General features: G+C 39.2%; 1 protein-coding gene across 4 annotated transcripts in view; it reads left to right on the forward strand.

Moving 5' to 3' along the window:
• Window positions 1–22,486, forward strand: part of LOC124774888 (ATP-binding cassette sub-family C member 4-like) — a 365,241-nt gene that overhangs the window by 333,365 nt on the left and 9,390 nt on the right. For all 4 annotated transcript variants that reach the window (XM_047249542.1, XM_047249543.1, XM_047249544.1 and 1 more), the window contains 3 exons: window positions 1,261–1,388; window positions 1,471–1,716; window positions 12,041–12,201. In XM_047249542.1, coding sequence (XP_047105498.1) covers window positions 1,261–1,388; window positions 1,471–1,716; window positions 12,041–12,201 — 535 coding nt within the window. The remainder of the gene's footprint in view (window positions 1–1,260; window positions 1,389–1,470; window positions 1,717–12,040; window positions 12,202–22,486) is intronic.

Here is a 22,486-nt window from a genome sequence, read left to right on the forward strand (position 1 = left end):
CTAAACACATTTGTTTTTGCTAATTCGCTCTGCCTCTTCGATATTATGACAATTTTAGCCTTTTTGTTCAGTAAATAAAATGTAAGGAACATTGGATAATCACACATAAAACAAATGAAGTACCTCTGACTTCCTAATGGCACATTTTTCATTGATGTATACAAAACTTCTGGGATTAATTCTGTGTATTTATTGTCCTATTTTTTAATGTATCTGGAAATGCTCATGGTGTTACCTCCCTTCAACACAAGAACCATCAAATTTACCATCAAACTATACGATCATTCCATTTTTCTACAGAAATTAATAAATATATTTATACAGGGTGATCACCAAATCTTAGTTTTAAAACTCAAGGTTTTTCCCAGGTTTTCCAAGTTAAAATAATGATTTTCCAGGTTGTCACGTTAAGTTATTTTTACCTAAATGAGGTTAGCAAACATAATTTGCTAGAAATAATATGTAACATATTTTAAAAATATATGTCACACAAACTGAACAATATCATGTTGTGATGTATAACCACATAGCCCACAGTGCAATCGATTAAGTTGAGTTTCAACAGTTGGAAGATACTGCTCGTTATAATGTGACACAGTTGTATTCAAATTGTATTGACTTATACAACACTGTTTGTTTAAGCTAGACTTCTGAGATCATCTGATGGTTTAAATAGTTAGTTTGTGACAGAAACAATAAAGGGCAGGCACACTAAAATACCGAGTCATTTTCCATGAAGTACTGTCTGTAGAATGGTGCATCCTGAAAGAATACTTGAAGTTTCATCTAGAACTTTCTCCTTGACATTTTTCAAGGCAACAATAACCTAAAATTATTTCCTTTAACAAAAAAAGTCATTGTATTATTGCAACAAATTGTATGTTACACATGCTGTTTTTCTCAATTTGTCTACATGCCTACACTATGCAGTATGAAGTGAAAGATCAGTGCAAGGCCTATTTTTGAGGAAATGTTGTGGCAAACTATCAATTATTACATGAGATATAGTAATTTGAATAATCATCAAAAAAGCAGAATTTTCACCCCATGTTTGTCAAGATCTCTTCCTCCCTCCCTCCCTCCCCCCCCCCCCCCTCTCTCTCTCTCTCTCTCTCACACACACACACACACACACACAAACACACACACACACACACACACACACACACACACACACACACTGTGTGTGTATTGTATTTGCGGGGGTGCAGGGAGAGCATCCTCTATGTTTATCTTGTACAAATTTTGTCCATTTTACAGGAAAGAAGCCATCAGTCCACTGGCCTCAAAAAGGTGAAATTCGTTTTGAAAATTTAAGCCTTTTATATGTTCCAACGGAGCCACCTGTTTTAAGAGAACTTAATTTTACTATACAGGCTGCACATAAGGTAAATCCATGATATAGAATGCTTATGATATAAAATGTATTTAGTAATTTTTTTCCCTACAAATCTAAAATGTTCTTTCCAGGTGGGAATCGTAGGTAGAACTGGTGCTGGAAAATCTTCCCTTATTGCAGCATTGTTTCGACTAGCAAAACTGGAAGGCACCATTTACATTGATAATATAAACACACAATCCATTGGTCTGCATGATCTGAGGAAACGTATTTCAATTATTCCCCAGGAACCTGTGTTGTTCTCAGAAACAATTCGATATAATCTAGATCCTTTTCAAGAATTTCCAGATCATCAAATATGGAGTGCACTGGAAGAGGTAGGTGTAGCTTATTCTTTCACAAAACAATAAAAACATTTTTTGTGGAGTAAATGAACGCATATGTCTTTTTGACTTGGTTCCACTTCAGACCTGTTCATATAACACAACATAATATCTAATTTAATGAACAACAAGAAACAACATCTCTTTCATATTTACCCAAGAAGTTCACTTCCCCAGTTCAAAACCTAGGGTGCAGAACAACAGAAGTTTTGGATCTGCAGGGACTCTGAGCAGCTGTAGCTTGGCAATTCTTTCAAAAGTTAAGTTAGGTAAGAGTTCTGGCTGAGGCATCCATTCAGGTAGTGAAGGGAGGACAGTAGGAAAGCAGATGTACTTCATCCTGGAGGATGTACTTCATAACATAAGAGATAAATGTACACATTTCCCTGTGGCCAAACAGGGACATGCAACCATCTGAACACAAGCTCACAGGACAAAACATTAGTCACCCATTATAAGAGCACATTGGTTGCATTTGGTTCACTGTATGTGGTGTAGAACCGGTACCAGCAGTAATGTGACCCTCACTGCTGACGTAGGTCATGGCAGTGAAATGATGTGTGTGTGTGTGTGTGCGTGTGTGTGTGTGTGTGTGTGTGTGTGTGTCAGTCAGTTATATGAAATCAGTACTGAGATGGACAAAAGTGGGGACATGACAGAGTGGCAGAAACAAGCACACCCGTGTCCACACTGGGGCTCAAGTTTTCTGATTTGTTACTGTATCATCACAGTCATGTAAAACTGCATAGTAACAGCAATCATAAAATACCCTAACTGTTTTCAAACCGGACAGGAATTGCTGCTGTCAGTATATGCAGTTAGTAATGTTCCATTACAAAGGAACCATGGAACTTGCCATTGGTGGGATGGCTTGCTTGCCTCAGTGATACAGATAGCTGTATTGTAGGTGCAACCACAGCAGAGGGGTATCTGTTGATAGGCCAGACAAACATGTGGTTCCTGAAGAGGGGCAGCAGCCTTTTCAGTAGTTGCAGGGGCAACAGTCTGGATGACTGACTGATCTGGCCTTTTAACACAACCAAAATGGCCTTGCTACACAAACAGCTGAAAGCAAGGGGAAAGTATACCAGCTATACTTTATGGTTGAATGATGATGGAATCCTCTTGGGTAAAATGTTCTGGAGGTAAAATAGTCCTATATTTGGATCTCTTGGTGGAGATTATTCAGGAGGATTTTGTCATTGGGAGAACCAAAACTGGCATTCTACAGGTCAGAGTGTGGAATATAAGAATAAGAATAAGAATCTTTATTAGCCGTTCTGTATTTTCTTATACAATGGGCTTCGTCAATAAGTTCAGTTACAGTATAAAGATGGTTATATTCTCATAACAATGTATATATACACTCCTGGAAATTGAAATAAGAACACCGTGAATTCATTGTCCCAGGAAGGGGAAACTTTATTGACACATTCCTGGGGTCAGATACATCACATGATCACACTGACAGAACCACAGGCACATAGACACAGGCAACAGAGCATGCACAATGTCGGCACTAGTACAGTGTATATCCACCTTTCGCAGCAATGCAGGCTGCTATTCTCCCATGGAGACGATCGTAGGGATGCTGGATGTAGTCCTGTGGAACGGCTTGCCATGCCATTTCCACCTGGCGTCTCAGTTGGACCAGCATTCGTGCTGGACGTGCAGACCGCATGAGACGACGCTTCATCCAGTCCCAAACATGCTCAATGGGGGACAGATCCGGAGATCTTGCTGGCCAGGGTAGTTGACTTACACCTTCTAGAGCACGTTGGGTGGCACGGGATACATGCGGATGTGCATTGTCTTGTTGGAACAGCAAGTTCCCTTGCTGGTCTAGGAATGGTAGAACGATGGGTTTGATGACGGTTTGGATGTACCGTGCACTATTCAGTGTCCCCTCGACGATCACCAGTGGTGTACGGCCAGTGTAGGAGATCGCTCCCCACACCATGATGCCGGGTGTTGGCCCTGTGTGCCTCGGTCGTATGCAGTCCTGATTGTGGCGCTCACCTGCACGGCACCAAACACGCATACGACCATCATTGGCACTCTCATCGCTGAAGACGACACGTCTCCATTCGTCCCTCCACTCACGCCTGTCGCGACACCACTGGAGGCGGGCTGCACGATGTTGGGGCGTGAGTGGAAGACGGCCTAACGGTGTGCGGGACCATAGCCCAGCTTCATGGAGATGGTTGCGAATGGTCCTCGCCGATACCCCAGGAGCAACAGTGTCCCTAATTTGCTGGGAAGTGGCGGTGCGGTCCCCTACGGCACTGCGTAGGATCCTACGGTCTTGGCGTGCATCCGTGCGTCGCTGCGGTCCGGTCCCAGGTCGACGGGCACGTGCACCTTCCGCCGACCACTGGCGACAACATCGATGTACTGTGGAGACCTCACGCCCCACGTGTTGAGCAATTCGGCGGTACGTCCACCCGGCCTCCCGCATGCCCACTATACGCCCTCGCTCAAAGTCCGTCAACTGCACATACGGTTCACGTCCACGCTGTCGCGGCATGCTACCAGTGTTAAAGACTGCGATGGAGCTCCGTATGCCACGGCAAACTGGCTGACACTGACGGCGGCGGTGCACAAATGCTGCGCAGCGGAGCAAGTATGGTGGGTCTGACACACCGGTGTCAATGTGTTCTTTTTTCCATTTCCAGGAGTGTAAATCATATGAATGTTAGTGTAGTACAATAGCACACATTTGGAATTTTATATAGTGTTAATTTCACAATAAAATAGAAAACATTATACAAATTTATATAAAGTGTGACGTATTCATGTCGATGACACTATGTCATTATCATATACATGTTGATAACACTATGTCATTATCCCAAGATATTGATACAAATATAGAGCACTCTAAATAGGTCTATGCCTGTATGTTAGATATTGTTTTTCCAAATTTAGGTCCTACTACAGGCAGAGGTACCTTTCTCTATGTTAAAACAGCAAATCTGCCATATTACAATCTTTATATTCATCAACTGAGCAAAATGCTTTACCTTTGTGCCATTAACCCAATGTTGTCTTAAATTTATTTTTAGATACTGTTTGTACAATTTTAGGGAGCATATTAAACAGTTCGTGGCCTACATATTTATAACTAATATGTATCTTGGACAATCTATAGTATGGGAGATCAATTGTGTGGACAGATGACTTAATGGGATATTGAGCTATGTTTTCTTTTAGATGTAATAAGCAATAACAGATGTACAAAGAAGGAACTGTCACGATGTTAAGTTTTTTTTGAAATGTTCCCTGCATGTATCCCTAGGAGATAAACCCACTATACATCGAAGAGCTTTTTTTTTGCCATCTAAAAATTGATACTGAATTGGGAGAATTTCCCCAGAGCAGAAACCATATGAAAGATGGGGATGGATATAAGCAAAATATGAATGCAGCAGTAAGTTTTGGCTGACATTATTCCTAAGCTTATAAAGTAGGAACATAGCACGTGCAAGTTTAGAACAGACGTATGTGATATGTTTATCCCAGCTAAGTTTCTGGTCAGTCATCATTCCTAACAGTTTAACAGACTTATTTTCTTTGTTTGATACCTTCAAATTAAAGAATATTTCCTCAGTTTTTGTTTCATTTATGTACATGGAGTTTGCACTAAACCAATGAACCGATTTTTCAAATATTATATTATTTTTTCCTCGTACAGATTCAAGAGTCTGTCCTGAATTGATAAAAGTTGTATCGCCTGCATAGAGCATGTCATGTCATTAACACACACTACAAACAGGAAGGGCCCAAGTACGGAGCTCTGTGGCACACCTCTTTTTATTGTTTGTGGGTTTGACAGCTGCCCATTTACACTAACAAATTGTACTCTTCCATGCCGTAGTGTCTTAATTTCATGATAAAAGTACTAGCGAATACAGTGTCAAATGCTTTACTCAGGTCTAGGAGAGTAGCACAAGAGATTAATTTGTTTTTAAAGCCATCATATATATATCATTAACAATATTTTCAACCGCTTTAACTGTGGATAGTTTAGACCTGAATCCATACTGTGTGTTACTTAACAAGTTATTCCTCTCAAAATAGTGATTCATTTGCTGGTGAACACAGTCTTCGATTATTTTAGATATTATTGGGATTAATGGGATAGGGCGATAGTTACTTGGATTTGATTTATCTCCTTTCTCAAATATGGGAATAGTTACTGCTATTTTCAAATAGTCGGGGAAAATCCCTTGCTGTAATATATGGTTAATGAGAGAGGTTAGAGGGGACAGAAGATCACTTGATATCTTCTTTATGACAAAGTTTGACAGACCATAGAAGTCCTCTGCTCTCGAAGCACTTAGTTTGTCTATTGCTTTGCTAACATAATTTTCAGTTACTGTTGCCCAGCGGAATTTATGAACTACATTCTTATTTTCTTAATTAAACCTAAAAGGGTTTTAGCATCAAGCGTGGCTTTGGGGGGAGACAAATCTTGTCGTAAACTGAAGTTAATAAAGTGTGAGTTTAAGATACCTGGGGCTATGGGTATAGCTAGTTGAGCTGTTGGTCTATTTATTTCACTTTTAATTACTTCCCAGGCAGCTTTACAGCTGTTTCTGGATTTAAGAATATAGTTATCATTTGCCCTACGTTTTACCAAGCTTATTTCAGCTCTATAAATTTTTCTTATTCTAATGTACATCTCTTTGTACTTGCTGCTGTTATGCGATCTGTCCTCAAACATAAGAAGCATAATCATGATGCTGTTGAGGTATGGTGTGAACCAATTATTTAGTCTCTGTGGTTTATGAACTTGGTTATTATTCTGTTTTTTTACTAATCTGGGACAACACTCATCAAATATTCTTGCAATTTCCTCTATAAATAATTTGCTTGTGTTATTCACACACATATCTTTGGATAAGACGTCATTCCGGTTAACTGACCTTAATCTAGTTCTAAACTCTCTTATGTTGCATTCATTCATAGGTCTAACAGTTTTGTGTTGTTCATCTGGAATGCTGACTGGGACTGTAATCCATAGGCCATCATGGTCAGCTAGGCCTAACTTGACTACTCCAATTTCAACATTATTTTCATGGATATTACTTATTATATTGTCTAAGCATGTATTATATCTTGTAGGCTTATCATTTAGACAATAGCAATCAAAAGCTCTTAGGTTATCCAAGAATTCCAATATGATATGACTCTGTACCCTGATATCCATATTAATATCACCAAAAATTAAGATTCTTTGGTATTTATATTTAGGCTTAAGTTAGTAAGACTAACAGTTTATTAAATTTACTATAAATTCAATATAATAGAGGGAAACATTCCACGTGGGAAAAATTATATATTGTCTTTGTCTTTAAATATGTCTGCTTGTGTCTGTATGTGTGGATGGATATGTGTGTGTGTGCGAGTGTATACCTGTCCTTTTTTCCCCCTAAGGTGAGTCTTTCCGCTCCCGGGATTGGAATGACTCCTTACCCTCTCCCTTAAAACCCACATCCTTTCATCTTTCCCTCTCCTTCCCTCTTTCCTGATGAGGCAACCGTTGGTTGCAAAAGCTAGAATTTTGTGTGTATGTTTGTGTTTGCTTGTGTGTCTATCGACCTGCCAGCGCTTTCGTTCGGTAAGTCACCTCATCTTTGTTTATATATAATTACTATAAATTCATGTTCACTAGAAGATGGTGTGCAATACACAGATGCAACAATAATATTATGTTTAGGTATATGTACAACTGCAGCCTCAAAGGTGGTTTCTATACACAGGTCTGTGACATCAATAGTAAGGTATTGTAAATTTAGTCCATTCTTAATATATATTGCAACACACCCATGTCCAATTGTTGATCTGCAGTAACTACTAGCTAAGGAGTAACCAAATGGAATATTGAGGTCAATTTCTGATGAATATAGCCAGTGCTCATTTACACTAAGTGTAAAGTGGAAGTTTCTAACCAGTACTGCAATTCTCCCAACTTCTTTCTTAAAGACTGTATATTAATAGATCCCTTAATCGATTAAAAAATTTAAAAAGGAAATAGATGGGTTGATATTAGATGTAGTGGAAATTAGAGAAGTTTGGTAATAGGAGAAAGAGGGCTTCTGATCAGGTGAATACAGATTTATAAATACAAAATAAAAAAAGGGGTTATATGGAAGTAGGTTTGATAAAGATTTAGAAAATAGGAATGTGTTTAAGCTACTATTATCAGCATAATGAAAACATTATCGTAGCCAATATAGACATGAAGCGCACACCCACCACAGTAGTACAAGTTTGTATGTCAACTAGCTGCACAGATGATGAAGAGATTGACGAATTGTGTAATGAGATAAAAGAAATTATTCAGACAGTTAAGGGACATTTAATTGTGATGGAGGACTGGAAATTTATAGTAAGAAAAGGAAGAGAATTGGAAAATAGTAGATCAATGTTGACTGGGTGAAAAGATTGAAATAGGAAGCTGCCTGGTAGAATTTTGCACAGAACATAATTTAATCATCACTAACATTTGGATGAAATAAGACTGTATAAATGAAAGAGACCTGGAGATACCAGAAGGCTGCAGACTGATTATATAATGGTAAGATAGAGTTTTCAGAAGTAGCTTTTAAATTGTAAGGCATTTCCAGAGGCAGATGTGGACTCTGACCATGTTTTATTGGTTATGAACTGAAAATTAAATCTGAAGAAACTGCAAAAGGTAGGAAATTAAGGAGGTTGGACTTGTTGAAGTTGAGGGAACCAAAGATTGTTGAGAGTTTGGGGGGCAGGATTAGACAACAATTGCCGGAACATTGGAAATTAATACATTAGAAGGCAAACTGGAAACTTTGAGAGATGAAATAGTGAAGGCAGCAGAGGATCAAATAGGTAAAAAGATAAATCGTACTAGAAACCCTTGGATATCAGAAGACATATTAAATCTAATTGATGAAAGTAGTAAATGTAAAAAAATGCAGCAAATGAAGCAGATGAAATGGAATACAAACATTTAGAAATGAGATTGTCAGGAGCTGCAAAATGGCTAGGCAGGAATGGCTAGATGACTACTGCTATGGTTTAGAAGCACATATGACTCAGGGAAAGATAGATATTGTCTACAGGAAAATTAGAGAGGCCTCTAGGGAAAAGAGAAGCAACCGTATCAGTATCAAGAACTCAGATGAAAACCAGAACTAAACAAAGAAGGGAAAGCTGAAAGGTGGAAAGAGTATATAAAGGATCTATAAAAGGCAGATGAACTTGAAGGCAATAGTGTAGGAAGCGAAGAGAATGTAAATGAAGTGAGTTGGGAGATACAATATTGTGAAAAGAATTTGAGAGAACACTGAAAGATGTAAGACGGAACAAGGCCCCTGGAGTAGAAGACATTTTGTCAAAACTACTGATAGCCTTTGGAGGAGCTAGCCATGCAAAAACTGTTTCACATGGTACGCAAGATATATGAGACAGGTGAAATACCCTCTGACTTCAATAATAATGTAGTAATTCTAATTCCAAAGAAAGCACGTTGTAAGAGATATGAATATTACTGAACTATCAGTTTAATAAGTCACAGTTGCAAAATACTAACAAAAATTCTTCACAGAAGAATGGAAAAATTGCTAGAAGCCATTATCAGGGAAGATCAGTTTGGATTCTGGAGAAATGAAGGAACATGTGAGGCAATACTGACCCTATGACTTCTCTTAGAAGATACATTAAGGAAAGGCAAACTTTTGTTAATAGCATTTGTAGACTTGGAAAAATCTTTTGACAATGTTGACTGGAATACTTTTCTTGAAATTCTGAAGGTAGCATGGGTAAAATACAGGGAGTGAAAGGCTACTTACAAATTGTACCAAAACTGATAGCAGCTAAAAGAGTCGAGGGGTGCGAAAGGGAAGCAGTGGTTGAGAAGGAGGGAGACAGGGTTATAGCCTGCCCCAAATGTTATTCAATCTGTACATTGAGCACACAGTAAAGAAAACCAAAGAAAAATTAGGAGTAGGAATGACAGTCAAGGGAAAAGAAATAAAAGCTTTGAGGTTTGCCAGTGACATTGTAATTCTGTCAGAGACAACAAAGGACTTGGAAGGGAAGTTGAATAGAATTGACAGCTTCTTCAAAGGAGGATATAAGGTGAATATCAACAAAATAAAAATAAAAACAATGGAATTTAGTAGAATTAAATCAGGTGATGCAGAGGGAATTATATTAGAAAACAAGACACTTAAAGTAGCAGAAGAATTTTACTATTTGGAGAGCAAAATAAATTATGATGGCAGAAGTAGAGAGGATCTAAAAGATAGATGGGTAGTGGCAAGAAGAGGATTTCCAAATAAGCTAGATTTGTTAACACAGAATACAGATTGAAGTGTTATGAACTCTTTTCTGGGGATATTTGTATGGAGTGTAGCCATGTATGGAAGTGAAACATGGATGATAAACGTTTTAGACAAAAAGAAAATAGAAGCTTTTGAAATGTGGTACTACAGAAAAATACTGAAGGATAGATGGGTAGATTGTGTAACTAACAAAGAGGTACTGAATAGAACTGGGAGGAAAAGAAGTTTGTAACTTGACTAAAAGAAGGGATCGGTTGACAGGAAACATTCTAAGACATCAATGGATCACCAATTTACTACTGGAGGGAAGTGTGTGTAGGGGAGGGGGTGGGGGGAATCTTAGAGGGAGACCAATAGATGAATACAGTAAGCAGATTCAGAAGGTTGTAGGTTGCAGTAGTTATTCAGAGAAGAAGAGTCTTGCACAGCATAGAGTAGAATTGAGAGCTGCGTCGAACCAGTCTTCAGAATGAGAACCACAACAACAAGATTTTTAATTTAGAAATAAAATACATTCTAATTCCATGCATACATGAGTTTAATACATGTTTTTGAAGACAAAAGTGAACCTTCAGTGTGTTTTATCAGTTGCTTACAGAATACAAAATCCACAATTTTAGAGTTTCATAAATTTACCAAGGTAACTACTTCATTACAATACCTGATGCTAATTAATAAACCACTGACCATAAACTATTGAGACTTTGGTATTAATGATACATGATCAGCTACTGAACTATGAGAGTGTATTGACTGGTAAACAAATGGAATCTCTGTCTGGTACAATAGAAGTTTCATCTCAGCCACTTTCTGAGTGAACACTGTGAAGGGGACTGCATGCAATGGTCAGATGGAGTCAGGTATCTGGCAGAAGGTCCCTGTTCACAGTGACACACAAAGCGACACACAGAAACTGGGCCATAACTGGCTGCAAGCAAGCATGTTGAACAGTCTGATAAGTCACAGTTTTGCCTCAGTTCAAATGATGTGCGACAGTGGGGGAGAGACAAATCAGTAAGTTGACATATTTGCATATTTTCATTCAGTAATACCATGTGGAATAATGTTCTGGGGTAGCTCATCTTTAAGAAAGACAGTCTTCATTGCAGAAAAAAATGCTGTAAGAATAATATGTGGTGCTCACCCATGATCACCTTGTAGACATCTTTTGGAGTTGAGGATTGTGAGTACTGCTTCGCAGTATATTTATTCCCTCATGAAGTTTGTTGTGAATAATCCACGTAGTTCAAAAGGAACAATAATATACATAATTACAATACCAGAACAAAAAAGTCATCCATTACTCCACAAAAAGTGGTCCAAAATGTTTTAACAAAAATTTTTGATCAGCTACCCAGTGATATAATGTCTGACAGACAGCAAAGTAAAATTTGAAAACCAACTGGGAAAGTTTCTCCTTGACAACTTTTATCCTGTAGAAGAATTTCTGTTACTGTAATGTGTAGAACATGGTGGGTAGCAGTTACTAATACACATTTGTATATCTTTTTTTCTTTTTGTAATTAAAAAATTTTTAAAAAACTTAGAAATGTTCCGAATGTAACTGTATGCACAAATTAATTTGCAGTGTGAATGTAAAATCTCATTCCACATCATTGCAGTCTACCTAACTAACTAAGTAACATCAAGTGTACTGAGAGTTCAGTGAAGCACGTAGCCCGCAGGGTGTGGAGCTTGTTAGTCAGGCCAGAGGTGGGAGTGCTTTTTACCATGAATCAAGTTAGTGTGAATATGTACCAGAATGTTTACTTTAACATTTTTGGTGACCAAATGTTGCCCTTTCACTTACAACAGAGTGTAATGAACAGATGAAATAGGATTTCTCCAAGTTCATATAACAAAAAATTTCCAACTTCAGTAATAAAATTAAACATAAAATTCATGTATGATCCTGCATGAATTTTTGATTTATTTGCACTATCCCTAATAAATGATCATTTAGCACTTTAACGTTAAACATATTTCAGGTGGAACTGAAAGACGCTGTTGACACCCTTGAGTATCATGTCAATGAAGGTGGCAGCAATTTTAGTGCTGGACAAAGGCAACTGATTTGTCTTGCACGAGCTATTCTCAGAAACAACAAAGTTCTCGTACTTGATGAAGCTACTGCAAATGTTGACCCACAGTATGTATAACTGCTATATTTGCATGCTAATTTAATAAGAACAATCTGTATTGATACGAGTGATCCTCTTGCCCTGTCATACTGTCTTGCCTTGGTCCAAGTCCTGACTGATGTCCTTACTTTATTCTTTTAACTCTCTGTGTCCCGCAACCTCTCTCTCTCCTTTTATGGATGCAGAAATTTCAGGTTCTGTAAGCTAGCGAATTTATTGTCTTTTGCTGATGTCCATTGGTTGGCAGTTAGCGATGGTAGTCACACTCAAGCACTCAGACATAAACAACAGCAGTGGTGGAGTGTTATGAATTGTTTTGGATAGATTACAGTGCTTCCCCAAGTTTCCAGATAGAGTCTGTTTAATACTGTTGTTCTAAATATCATGCTTTTTTTAGTTTTCATTCATTTCCTGCCTTCCGTGGCTTAAAATCTACATTTAATGAATATCAGTGGTATGTTTACAATCTAGTGTTAACATCTGTCCACCATATGCTTATTATATGTTATTTTGGATTAATTAAAGTGCTTTACATAATCCTGACAGAGTTGGTTAAGGATTGTTGTTAGAAAATATTGTGCTTTTTAGTTTTCATTCACTTTGTGTCTTCTACCACCTACATTCAATGAACATCTGTCATGTTTTTTTTTACACCTGCTTGATGCCTGGAAGTTAGCTGCATGACTTAAAATATAATTTTTCACTTTCTGGCAAATGTGAATATCGTTGTAAGTTAATTGAATGGGAGAAACATGTCAGGATTGTGGTTGGTGTTTCCCTGGGGAGAATGCAGCAGGGAAGCCAAAAAAGTATCAGATGAGGCTCTTTCATGGACTTGTAGATTACGTAGCTAAGACAAGAAAATTGTGGAACAGAGAAGAAAGATTTATGCTCTTCAGGCAGAATTAGAAATGCCATATTTCGAATTAGATAGATTGAAGGGGGAAAGAAACAATGGAAACTGGAAGAAGTTGATAAGTAATAGGAAAAAGGAGAAAACCTCAGAAGTTGCATTTGAAATACTGGTTAGCAATCACTTTGACTTGTTACCTGCAGTCAGAGAAGAGCCTCAACCAGTTTTTAAACTAAGTAGAGTGCACCAGATTCATAAGAATGACTTTAAGACTATATCAGTAGAAAAGTCACATAGAAAGAAATGAGTCTTGCTAATAGGGAGCAGTCATCAGAGAGGTGTAGGTCTATTAGTACAGGGAAAACAAGGTCACAAGCATCCTGAAACCTAGTGCCAAGCTAATCCAGGTGACAGAGAGCATAGCGACCTTGTGCAGAGATCTTGATGGAGAGGATAAGGTACTTATAGTAGGAAGAGCAAGAAACAGCGTGGCTAGCAACTTAGAATATAGCATAAAGTTGACCTGGAGGAAATAAGAGCAACAATATCACACACTCGTGTGTGGTTTGTGGATGTTCTGCAGCGACTTGACCCGCCGTGGGTTAACATGGCTGTTAGGCACATTAATGAAGGGCTGCACAAATTTCTGAAACAAAGTCTCATATCTGTGTCATGCCAGTTGCTGCAATCAGGAGATGGAGACACACAAATCATGGCTTGTGCCTCAATAGGAGGGGGAAGGAGAGATTAGCTATGCATCTTGCAGTAAGTTTAAGGGGGGCTACAAGCACACAAGACAAAATTCCTGCGATTATTGGAATCAAAGGGGCATATTTTTAGTTTAGAATCAGATTAAAGATACCCAATATTGAAAGAAATTAGAACAGAACAGCACCCTAATATATTTAACAGTTTCCAAATAATAATTATAATAATAATTTGTTTCATCAGAACACCAGATGATTAAAAAATAAGGCATCTTATATGCCAGATGATGTGAAAAATTCTGGAGTGATAGATGTTCTGTGCCTCTCTGAACACCATAAAACCATATAACCACAGGAAAGGAGAAGTTAACTATCAGGGATTACAGACCTGCATCATTTTTGCGTACAGTTAATATGGAAAAACGAGGAGTTGCTACTTATGTAAAAGTTGGACACAAAGTCAAAAGTACTGAAACAAATAGTTTTTGTGTTAATCATAATCTAGAAGCATGTGCTTGCAAGTTGTTACTGCAGAATACTTCTCTGATGATTGTAACAGTCTACAGACCCCCTACAGGAAACTTTCAGGTATTTACGAAAAATATATGAGATGCTTTATTGAGCTACCTGTCAGACAAGTAGAAAAATTAATAGTTTGTGGATATTTCAAGTTAGATTTCTTAAAAGATACAGGCAGGAAAAATTATTGGCTGTTTCAATTTAATTTCAGTAGTCAGTTTTCCATGTCATGTACAGCAAGATATTAGGACACTGATTGATAGCATTTTTGTAGATAGTGCCCGGGCTGAAACAATTAATGAGTACCCAATTGCTAATGAACTACTTATCATGATTCTCACGTCATGGAAATAAACAATATGGCACCTCGCTACCATGCGGCGTGTTCATACAAAGAGAACAGGATATAATGTTTCAAAGGTAAGTTAAAAGGGGTGGTGTGGGATAAGGTATATTCCGTATCATGCTATTATTGCATGTGAGTATGAGTGCAGTGTCGTTGCACATGTGTACTTAACTCAACCACCAACTGAACCAGCAGAAGCCAGATACTTGAGGCCACCTGTAGGAAATACGCCCATGGCATGGTCTCCACCGTGCCATCTATTGGTGAATCATGCCTGTATACGAGCAGTGTTGACTCACCCTCATTATGTTCTTTTAGTCTGTGCCACTCACATCAATTGTTCTGTGTATCATTTATGTTGCACCTTCTTTATGATTCTTTTGTCTACTTATGTGTGGAGTAGTCACAAGTGGCTTTTTCCATTATTGTTCAGAGGATAATGAATAAAGCCATATTTGTGTTACTTGGGTCGGTTTCATATATTACTTGGTCACTACATGACTGGTGATGAGTTTGGAACAGTTTCCGTGTGTACCGTCTGTAAGTGTGGTTTCATCAAGTTTGTTCGTTATGGACGGCCCTGCTGGCCCTGATTGAACACTTACTTTGGTAGTGACCAGTTTGTTGGCTACTGAGAGATGGAGTACTGTTCCACTGGTCTATCCATTCACTTTTCCTCCGTGTGATGATTCAGCTGAGGATCGGGCAGCTTATGAAAGAAGACTCAGACTGCATTTTTTGGTGTGATAGATTCAAATTTGTGCAAAGCCTTATTCCTCTTGTGGATTACATTTACAGTGTATCATTAACTGTGTCAGATTTCCCCTTTACAAGAATTGACAGCTCTTATTTTTTATTACATGTGGAGTTTACTGACCAGCTACCATTGTAAATGAACACATGTCACAGTGACGCAAGTTGAGTTCCACCAATGCAGTCCTACAGGGCCCGGCCAGATGAATTTCGTGGCCTTATCTGTGTCAATTCATTACTGATGCCCATAAAGACTCTTATTCAGACTCTAGGGTGCATGACACAATTATCTGTTAAACTCCGTTCAAGAAGTGTGCCAAAAGGCGTTACCCTGTAAAAATACCCAGTTGGCAGGAGTTTTGCAAATAGTACCATCTTTTGAAGTTTCTTGAACAGCCGGTGACCAAATTGAAGTGTGGAGCAATGTGGCAGTAGTGTCACAAGATGTGTCCACTAGGACAACAAGTAGCTTGCACAACAAAGTGGCAATTGCAGCGTTGAGCAGACCAAGGCTGGCTCGAGCAGCTATGACCACCACAACACCAGCATCAGCATTCTCTCTTCCCATCTTGTCCTTTCTGTTTTGTCCAGCATGTAGGTACAGCACGATCTAAGCATTGTGCTATTTGTATGCTTGCCAGAAGAAAGGCCACATTGCCTCCATGTGTCATTTGCCAAAAGTTGCTCAGGATATGGACATGGATGTAAACTGTGTGACTCCAATGCTTCTGACTTCTCCCAAGTCATTTATCGAATTAAGCCTTTTTCACCAACTGCTTCTGTTACAACACAGGTGCTGCATGAATTCTCAAACCTGTGTGAGTTTATGCTGGCCACCACTGACACTGATCATGAGGAAGCTGGTCAGATATAACAAGCAGAACCTTGTGCTGTCGGGAAAATTACAGCATATGCCTCTTGCAAATCAGTGGTTCATTCCATTACAGTTTTGGTGGTTGCTTATGCCACTGTTGAAAACTTGTTCGGGATGCACACATTTCAGATATTTGAATTTTCTATCACCGATGCAGTTCACCTTGTGTCCAATCAAGTACCATATTCTCAATTGGAAACACTGCCTGAGAAGTTTTCAGACTTGTTTTCAGAAGGTATAGGATGTGCTACGACTTTTCCTCCTCATATTTCTTTGAAATCCATGGCTCAGGAACCTGTTATGGCTGGTGAATGGTCATCTCCACTGGTTGTAATTTGGAAGCCATTGGGGAATTTTCACCTCTATGGTGAATTCAACACTCTGTCAATGCACAGTCAATTGTGGATATATATCCTGTCCCACACCAGGAGGAACTGTTGGCAAAAATATTGGGTGGCTGGTAATTTTCTAAAACTGATTTGTCTGAAGCGTATCTTCAGGTTCCTGTGGATGAAGAGTATCAGTGAGTTCTGGTTTTGAATACTCTTTTTGATCTCTACCAACATTTGCACCTTCCTTTAGGTGTGGCTAGCACCCCTGCTATTTTCCAACAATTTTTAGAACAATTGACTATTCCCGATCTGGATTGCATTAATTATCTGGATGATATTGTTGTCACGGGCTCCTCCTCAGCCCATCACTTGAAAAATTTGCGCACTTTGTTTTCTGTCTTACAGTTTGTAGGTTTATGGTGTAACCTCATGAAATCTCAGTTTTTTCGACTTTTTGGTGTTCAAGGACCCACGGGACGGGCTTCACCGTATGCCAGGCCACATCTCCATTGGGGAGTTTCATGCACTAACCTTTTAGCTAGGAGACATGTTTTTTGGCCAGTGATTGATGGCAGAATTGTCTATATTGTTGCAGCTTGTAAACAAAGTGCCTGACAACAGGCAGTTCCCAGGACATCTCTGTCCCCCTAGCCCACTCCACACCAGCCATGGGAACACACTCATGTAGAACTCATGTAGACCTTGTGGGTCCCTTCTTCAATTCCTATTGGCTCTTCATTGTGGATGCATTTTTCCAGTTTCCTTACATTCTCCAGTGTGCACCAAGGTTGGCTGAGGTTACAATTCGTAAGTTTCGGAGGTTTTTTTCTGTTGAGGGTTTACTTTGTATCTTGGTCTCTGACAATCGGCCCTACTTGGTTTCTCACACCTTTCATATGTTTTGCTCCCATGACTGCATTCGTTATGTTATGGCTCTATCATTCGACCCTCAATCAAATGGTGTTCAAGTCCCTACTGAAAAAGATTGCTGTGTATTCTTCACTGAATGATGTCCTTTCCTGTTCTCTGAGCACCTATCACTTGGGGCTAAGAAATGAAAGAGGAAGCCGTCTGGTAGAATTTTGTGCAGAACATAACTTAATCATAGCTAACACTTGGTTCAAGAATCATAAAAGAAGGTTGTATACATGGAAGAACCCTGGAGATACTAAAAGGTATCAGATTGATTATATAATGGTAAGACAGAGATTTAGGAACCAGGTTTAAAATTGTAAGACATTTCCAGGGGCAGATGTGGACTATGACCACAATCTATTGGTTATGACCTGTAGATTAAAACTGAAGAAACTGCAAAAAGGTGGGAATTTAAGGAGATGGGACCTGGATAATCTGACTAAACCAGAGGTTGTACAAAGTTTCAGGGAAAGCATAAGGGAACAATTGACAAGAATGGGGGAAAGAAATACCATAGAAGAAGAATGGTAGCTCTGAGGGATGAAGCAGGGAAGGCAGCAGAGGATCAAGTAGGCAAAAAGACGAGGGCTAGTAGAAATCCTTGGGTAACAGAAGAAATATTGAATTTAATTGATGAAAGGAGAAAATATAAAAATGCAGTAATTGAAGCAGGCAAAAAGGAATACAAACGTCTCAAAAATGATATCTACAGGAAGTGCAAAATGGCTAAGCAGGGATGGCTAGAGGACAAATTTAAGGATGTAGAGGCTTATCTCACGAGGGGTAAGATAGATACTGCCTACAGGAAAATTAAAGAGACCTTGGAGAAAGGAGAACCACTTGCATGAATATCAAGAGCTCTGATGGAAACCTAGTTCTAAGCAAAGATGGGAAAGCAGAAAGGTGGAAGGAGTATATAGAGTAGTCTATACAAGGGCGAGGTACTTGAGGACAATATTATGGAAATGGAAGAAGATGTAGATGAAGTTGAAATGGGAGATATGATGCTGCGTGAAGAGTTTGACAGAGCACTGAAAGAGTCGAAACAAGGCCCCCGAAGTAGACAACATTCCATTAGAACAACTGACAGCCTTGGGAGAGCCAGTCCTGACAAAACTCTACCATCTGGTGAGCAAGATGTATGAGACAGACGAAATTCCTTCAGACTTCAAGAAGAATATAATAATTCCAATCCCAAAGAAAGCAGGTGTTGACAGATGTGAAAATTACCGAACTATCAGTTTAATAAATCACAGCTGCAAAATACTAACCTGAATTCTTTACAGACGAATGGAAAAACTAGTAGAAGCCAACCTAGGGGAAGATCAGTTTGGATTCCGTAGAAATATGGGAACACATGAGGCAATACTGACCCTATGATTTGTCTTAGAAAATAGACTACGGAAAGACAAAACTACATTTCTAGCATTTGTAGACTTAGAGAAAGCTTTTAACAATGTTGACTGGAATACCCTCTTTCAAATTCCGAAGGTGGCAGGGGTAAAACACAGGGAGCGAAAGGCCATTTATAATTTGTACAGAAACCAGATGGCTGTTATAAGAGTCGAGGGAGATGAAAGGGAAGCAGTGATTGGGAAGGGAGTGAGACAGGGTTGTAGCCTATCCCCAATGTTATTCAATCTGTATATTGAGCAAGCAGTGAAGGAAACAAAAGAAAAATTCGGAGTAGGTATTAAAATCCATGGAGAAGAAATAAAAACTTTAAGGTTTGCCGATGACATTGTAATTCTGTGAGAGACAGCAAAGGACTTGGGAGAGCAGTTGAACGGAATGGACAGTGCCTTGAAAGGAGGATATAAGATGAACACCAACAAAAGCAAAACGAGGATAATGGAATGTACTCGAATTAAGTCAGGTGATGCTGAGGGAATTAGATTAGGAAATGAGACACTTAAAGTAGTAAAGGAGTTTTGCTATTTGGGGAGCAAAATAACTGATGATGGTCGAAGTAGAGAGGATATAAAATGTAGACTGGCAATGGCAAGGAAAGCGTTTCAGAAGAAGAAAAATTTGTTAACATCGAGTATAGATTTAAATGTCAAGAAGTCGTTTCTGAAAGTATTTGTATGGAGTGTAGCCATGTATGGAAGTGAAACGTGGACGATAAATATTTTGGACAAGAAGAGAATAGATGCTTTTGAAAAGTGGTGCTACAGAAGAATGCTGAAGATTAGATGGGTAGATCACATAACTAATGGGGAGGTATTGAATAGAATTGGGGAGAAGGGAAGTTTATGGCACAACTTGACTAGAAGAAGGGATCAGTTGGTAGGGCATATTCTGAGGCATCAAGGGATCACCAATTCAGTAATGGAGGGTAACGTGTCAGGTAAAAATCGTATAGGGGGACCAAGAGATGAATATACTAAGCAGATTCAGAAGGATGTAGGCTGCAGTAGGTACTTGGAGATGAAGAAGCTTGCACAGGATAGAGTAGCATAGAGAGGTGCATCAAAGCAGTCTCAGGACTGAAGACCACAACAACAACATCACTTCACACTTATGGGGGAGCAGAGCCTGGCTCCATGGTTGGTAGCCAAGCAAACTCTTCCATCTACTGTGGCCTGCACTACAACTGCCATATCGTCTGGCCATTTCAGGCTGGGATCGCTGGTTTGGGCGTGGAAGTTTAGTCACCAGCCCAAGTGGATACTGGCCACTATTGTCCACAACCATGCATGTATACTTACATCAATTGCCAACTTAATCAGCGTGGGCCAACCACTAGAGGTTACCTATAGGAAGCTTACACACGGCACTGTCTCTGTCATACCATCTACAGGTGACTCGCACCTATATACACGTGGAGCAGCAGTGACTCACATTCACTATGTTCTTTTAGTTTGTACCGCTCACATCAGTTGTTCTGTGTATTGCTGATGTTGCACCTTCTATGTGATTCTTTTCTTTTTTTGGAGGTTTCTGAATAAAGCCATATTTGTATTACATTTATTGGGTTTCATGTATTATTAGGTTACAACAGTAAATTTAGAGAGAGATGCTAAGGTCAAATTCAGTTTATTCCCTACCAAATTTGAAAGTTGATTTCCAAATAAATTATCTAGAAGATCCACTAAAAGAAGGGTAAGCATGGATAACTAACGGAATTAAAATCTCATGGAAGAGGAAGAGAGAAATTTATATACAGGAAGATAAGTCAAGATCCAACATTACTAGCACACTACAAAAAATACTGTTCCATTTTAAGCAAAGTCATTAAAATGTCCAAAAGGTATGCATGTCCTGACAGAAGTAAACTACGCAAATAAAAAAATTAAAAATGTAAGGGATATTGTCAAATGGATGACAGGTCAGCCAGTCAGTGTAAAAGGTATAACAATTAAACTAAATAACAATGTTGTGACTGATAATTCACATGTTGCAAGTACTTTTAACAACCACTTTCTAAATTTAGCAGCATCACTGTGTGAGTTTAAGAAGCAGGAGAATATATTAAAAAGGTCATTCCACAAAACTTTAAGCAACTAGTAGTACCAAGCAGCTAGCAGTAACACCACCATATTTCACACATAGCTGGTTTGAATCATACTTGAAAACAGAATGCAATGGCTGTGCTGAATAATTCAAACAATATCAGAAAGATAAAAAATTTTAATGACTGGGGAGACAACACAAAGGGAGTATCACAGGGTTCAATGTTGGGTCCACTCCTGCTCCTTATATATGTGGATGGCCTTCCACTTAACATTCAACAAGCAGAATTGGTACCTGACTACAAAGTCTTTAACAATGGAGTCCTTGCGTAAAAAGTTCTCGGTTTACTTACCGCATCAAATTTGGATAAAATCCCGAGCTTTCGATGACTACCTCCGTCATCTTCGTCAGGGGTAAAACTGACTGTCGTGGACTGGTGAGGCTTCCGCTTTTATAATCAGTGGACGGCTTCTCATCGGCTGGATGATGTCACGGTGAAAACGGCCTGTACGGAGGTGGCGGCCTCTATGTCCATAGACTTTGTTTACGCGCTTTATCCATCACAACAGGTGGAGAACTGCGAGGAATGTAAGAAGTCTGCCTCTGCGCTCTTTCTTTATCAACTGCGCGCTTCCATGCATTGCAGAGTGCATATCTTGACTCTCTGTTGAAATTATTTTCACATAGTCTAATTTCAACTGCTTCCCTGATGACAGAGTCCCAACAGTTTGAAGCGTGAGCAAGTATTCTTGTTTGATCGAATAAAATCTTATGTTTATTTAACAAACTGTGCTCAGCCACCACTGATTTTTCTAGACACCTGTTTTTCAGGTGACGCTGATGTTCCACACAGCGATCGGCGACAGTTCTTACAGACTGGCCCACATAACTTTTGCCACACTCGCAAGGAATGCTGTAAATTCCCGGTATTCTCAGGCCAAGATTATCTTTCACGGGTTGCAACATTTGCTTAATCTTCCTGGGTGGCCGGAAGACTGGTTTGATTCCCTATCAGCTCAGGACTCTAGCGATCTTGCTGATCGTTGCACCGCAGAATGGTAGCCGTGCGATGTATTGTCCCTCTTGATCTGTTCGAACAGCGTCTTTCCTAGGTTTCTTCATCAGAGTAGGTCAGCTATCATGATCAGAATATCCATTTTTTCTGAATACCATTGTCAGATGGTTAATCTCAGAGCCGAGATGATACTTGTCTGAAATGTGTACCAAGGTATTCAGCATAGCTCTCTTCTGAGCGAAGTGGTGAAAACTATGTGCATTTGGATATAAATCTGTATGTGTCAGTTTTCTGTACACAGAATGTCCGAGACATCCATCTGATTTTCGCTTCATGAACACATCTAAGAAGGGTAACTTCCGATCCTTCTCCACCTCCACTGTAAATCTTACGTTCTGGTGTATACCATTCAAACGATCAACAAACTGCTGCAATGCTTCATTGCCATGTAACCAGATTAAAAATGTATCGTCAACATACCTGAAGAAGCAGGATGGATGTAAGGGAGCACTGTTCAACCATC

Source organism: Schistocerca piceifrons, chromosome 2 (assembly GCF_021461385.2).
Source record: "Schistocerca piceifrons isolate TAMUIC-IGC-003096 chromosome 2, iqSchPice1.1, whole genome shotgun sequence".
NCBI lineage: Eukaryota > Metazoa > Arthropoda > Insecta > Orthoptera > Acrididae > Schistocerca > Schistocerca piceifrons.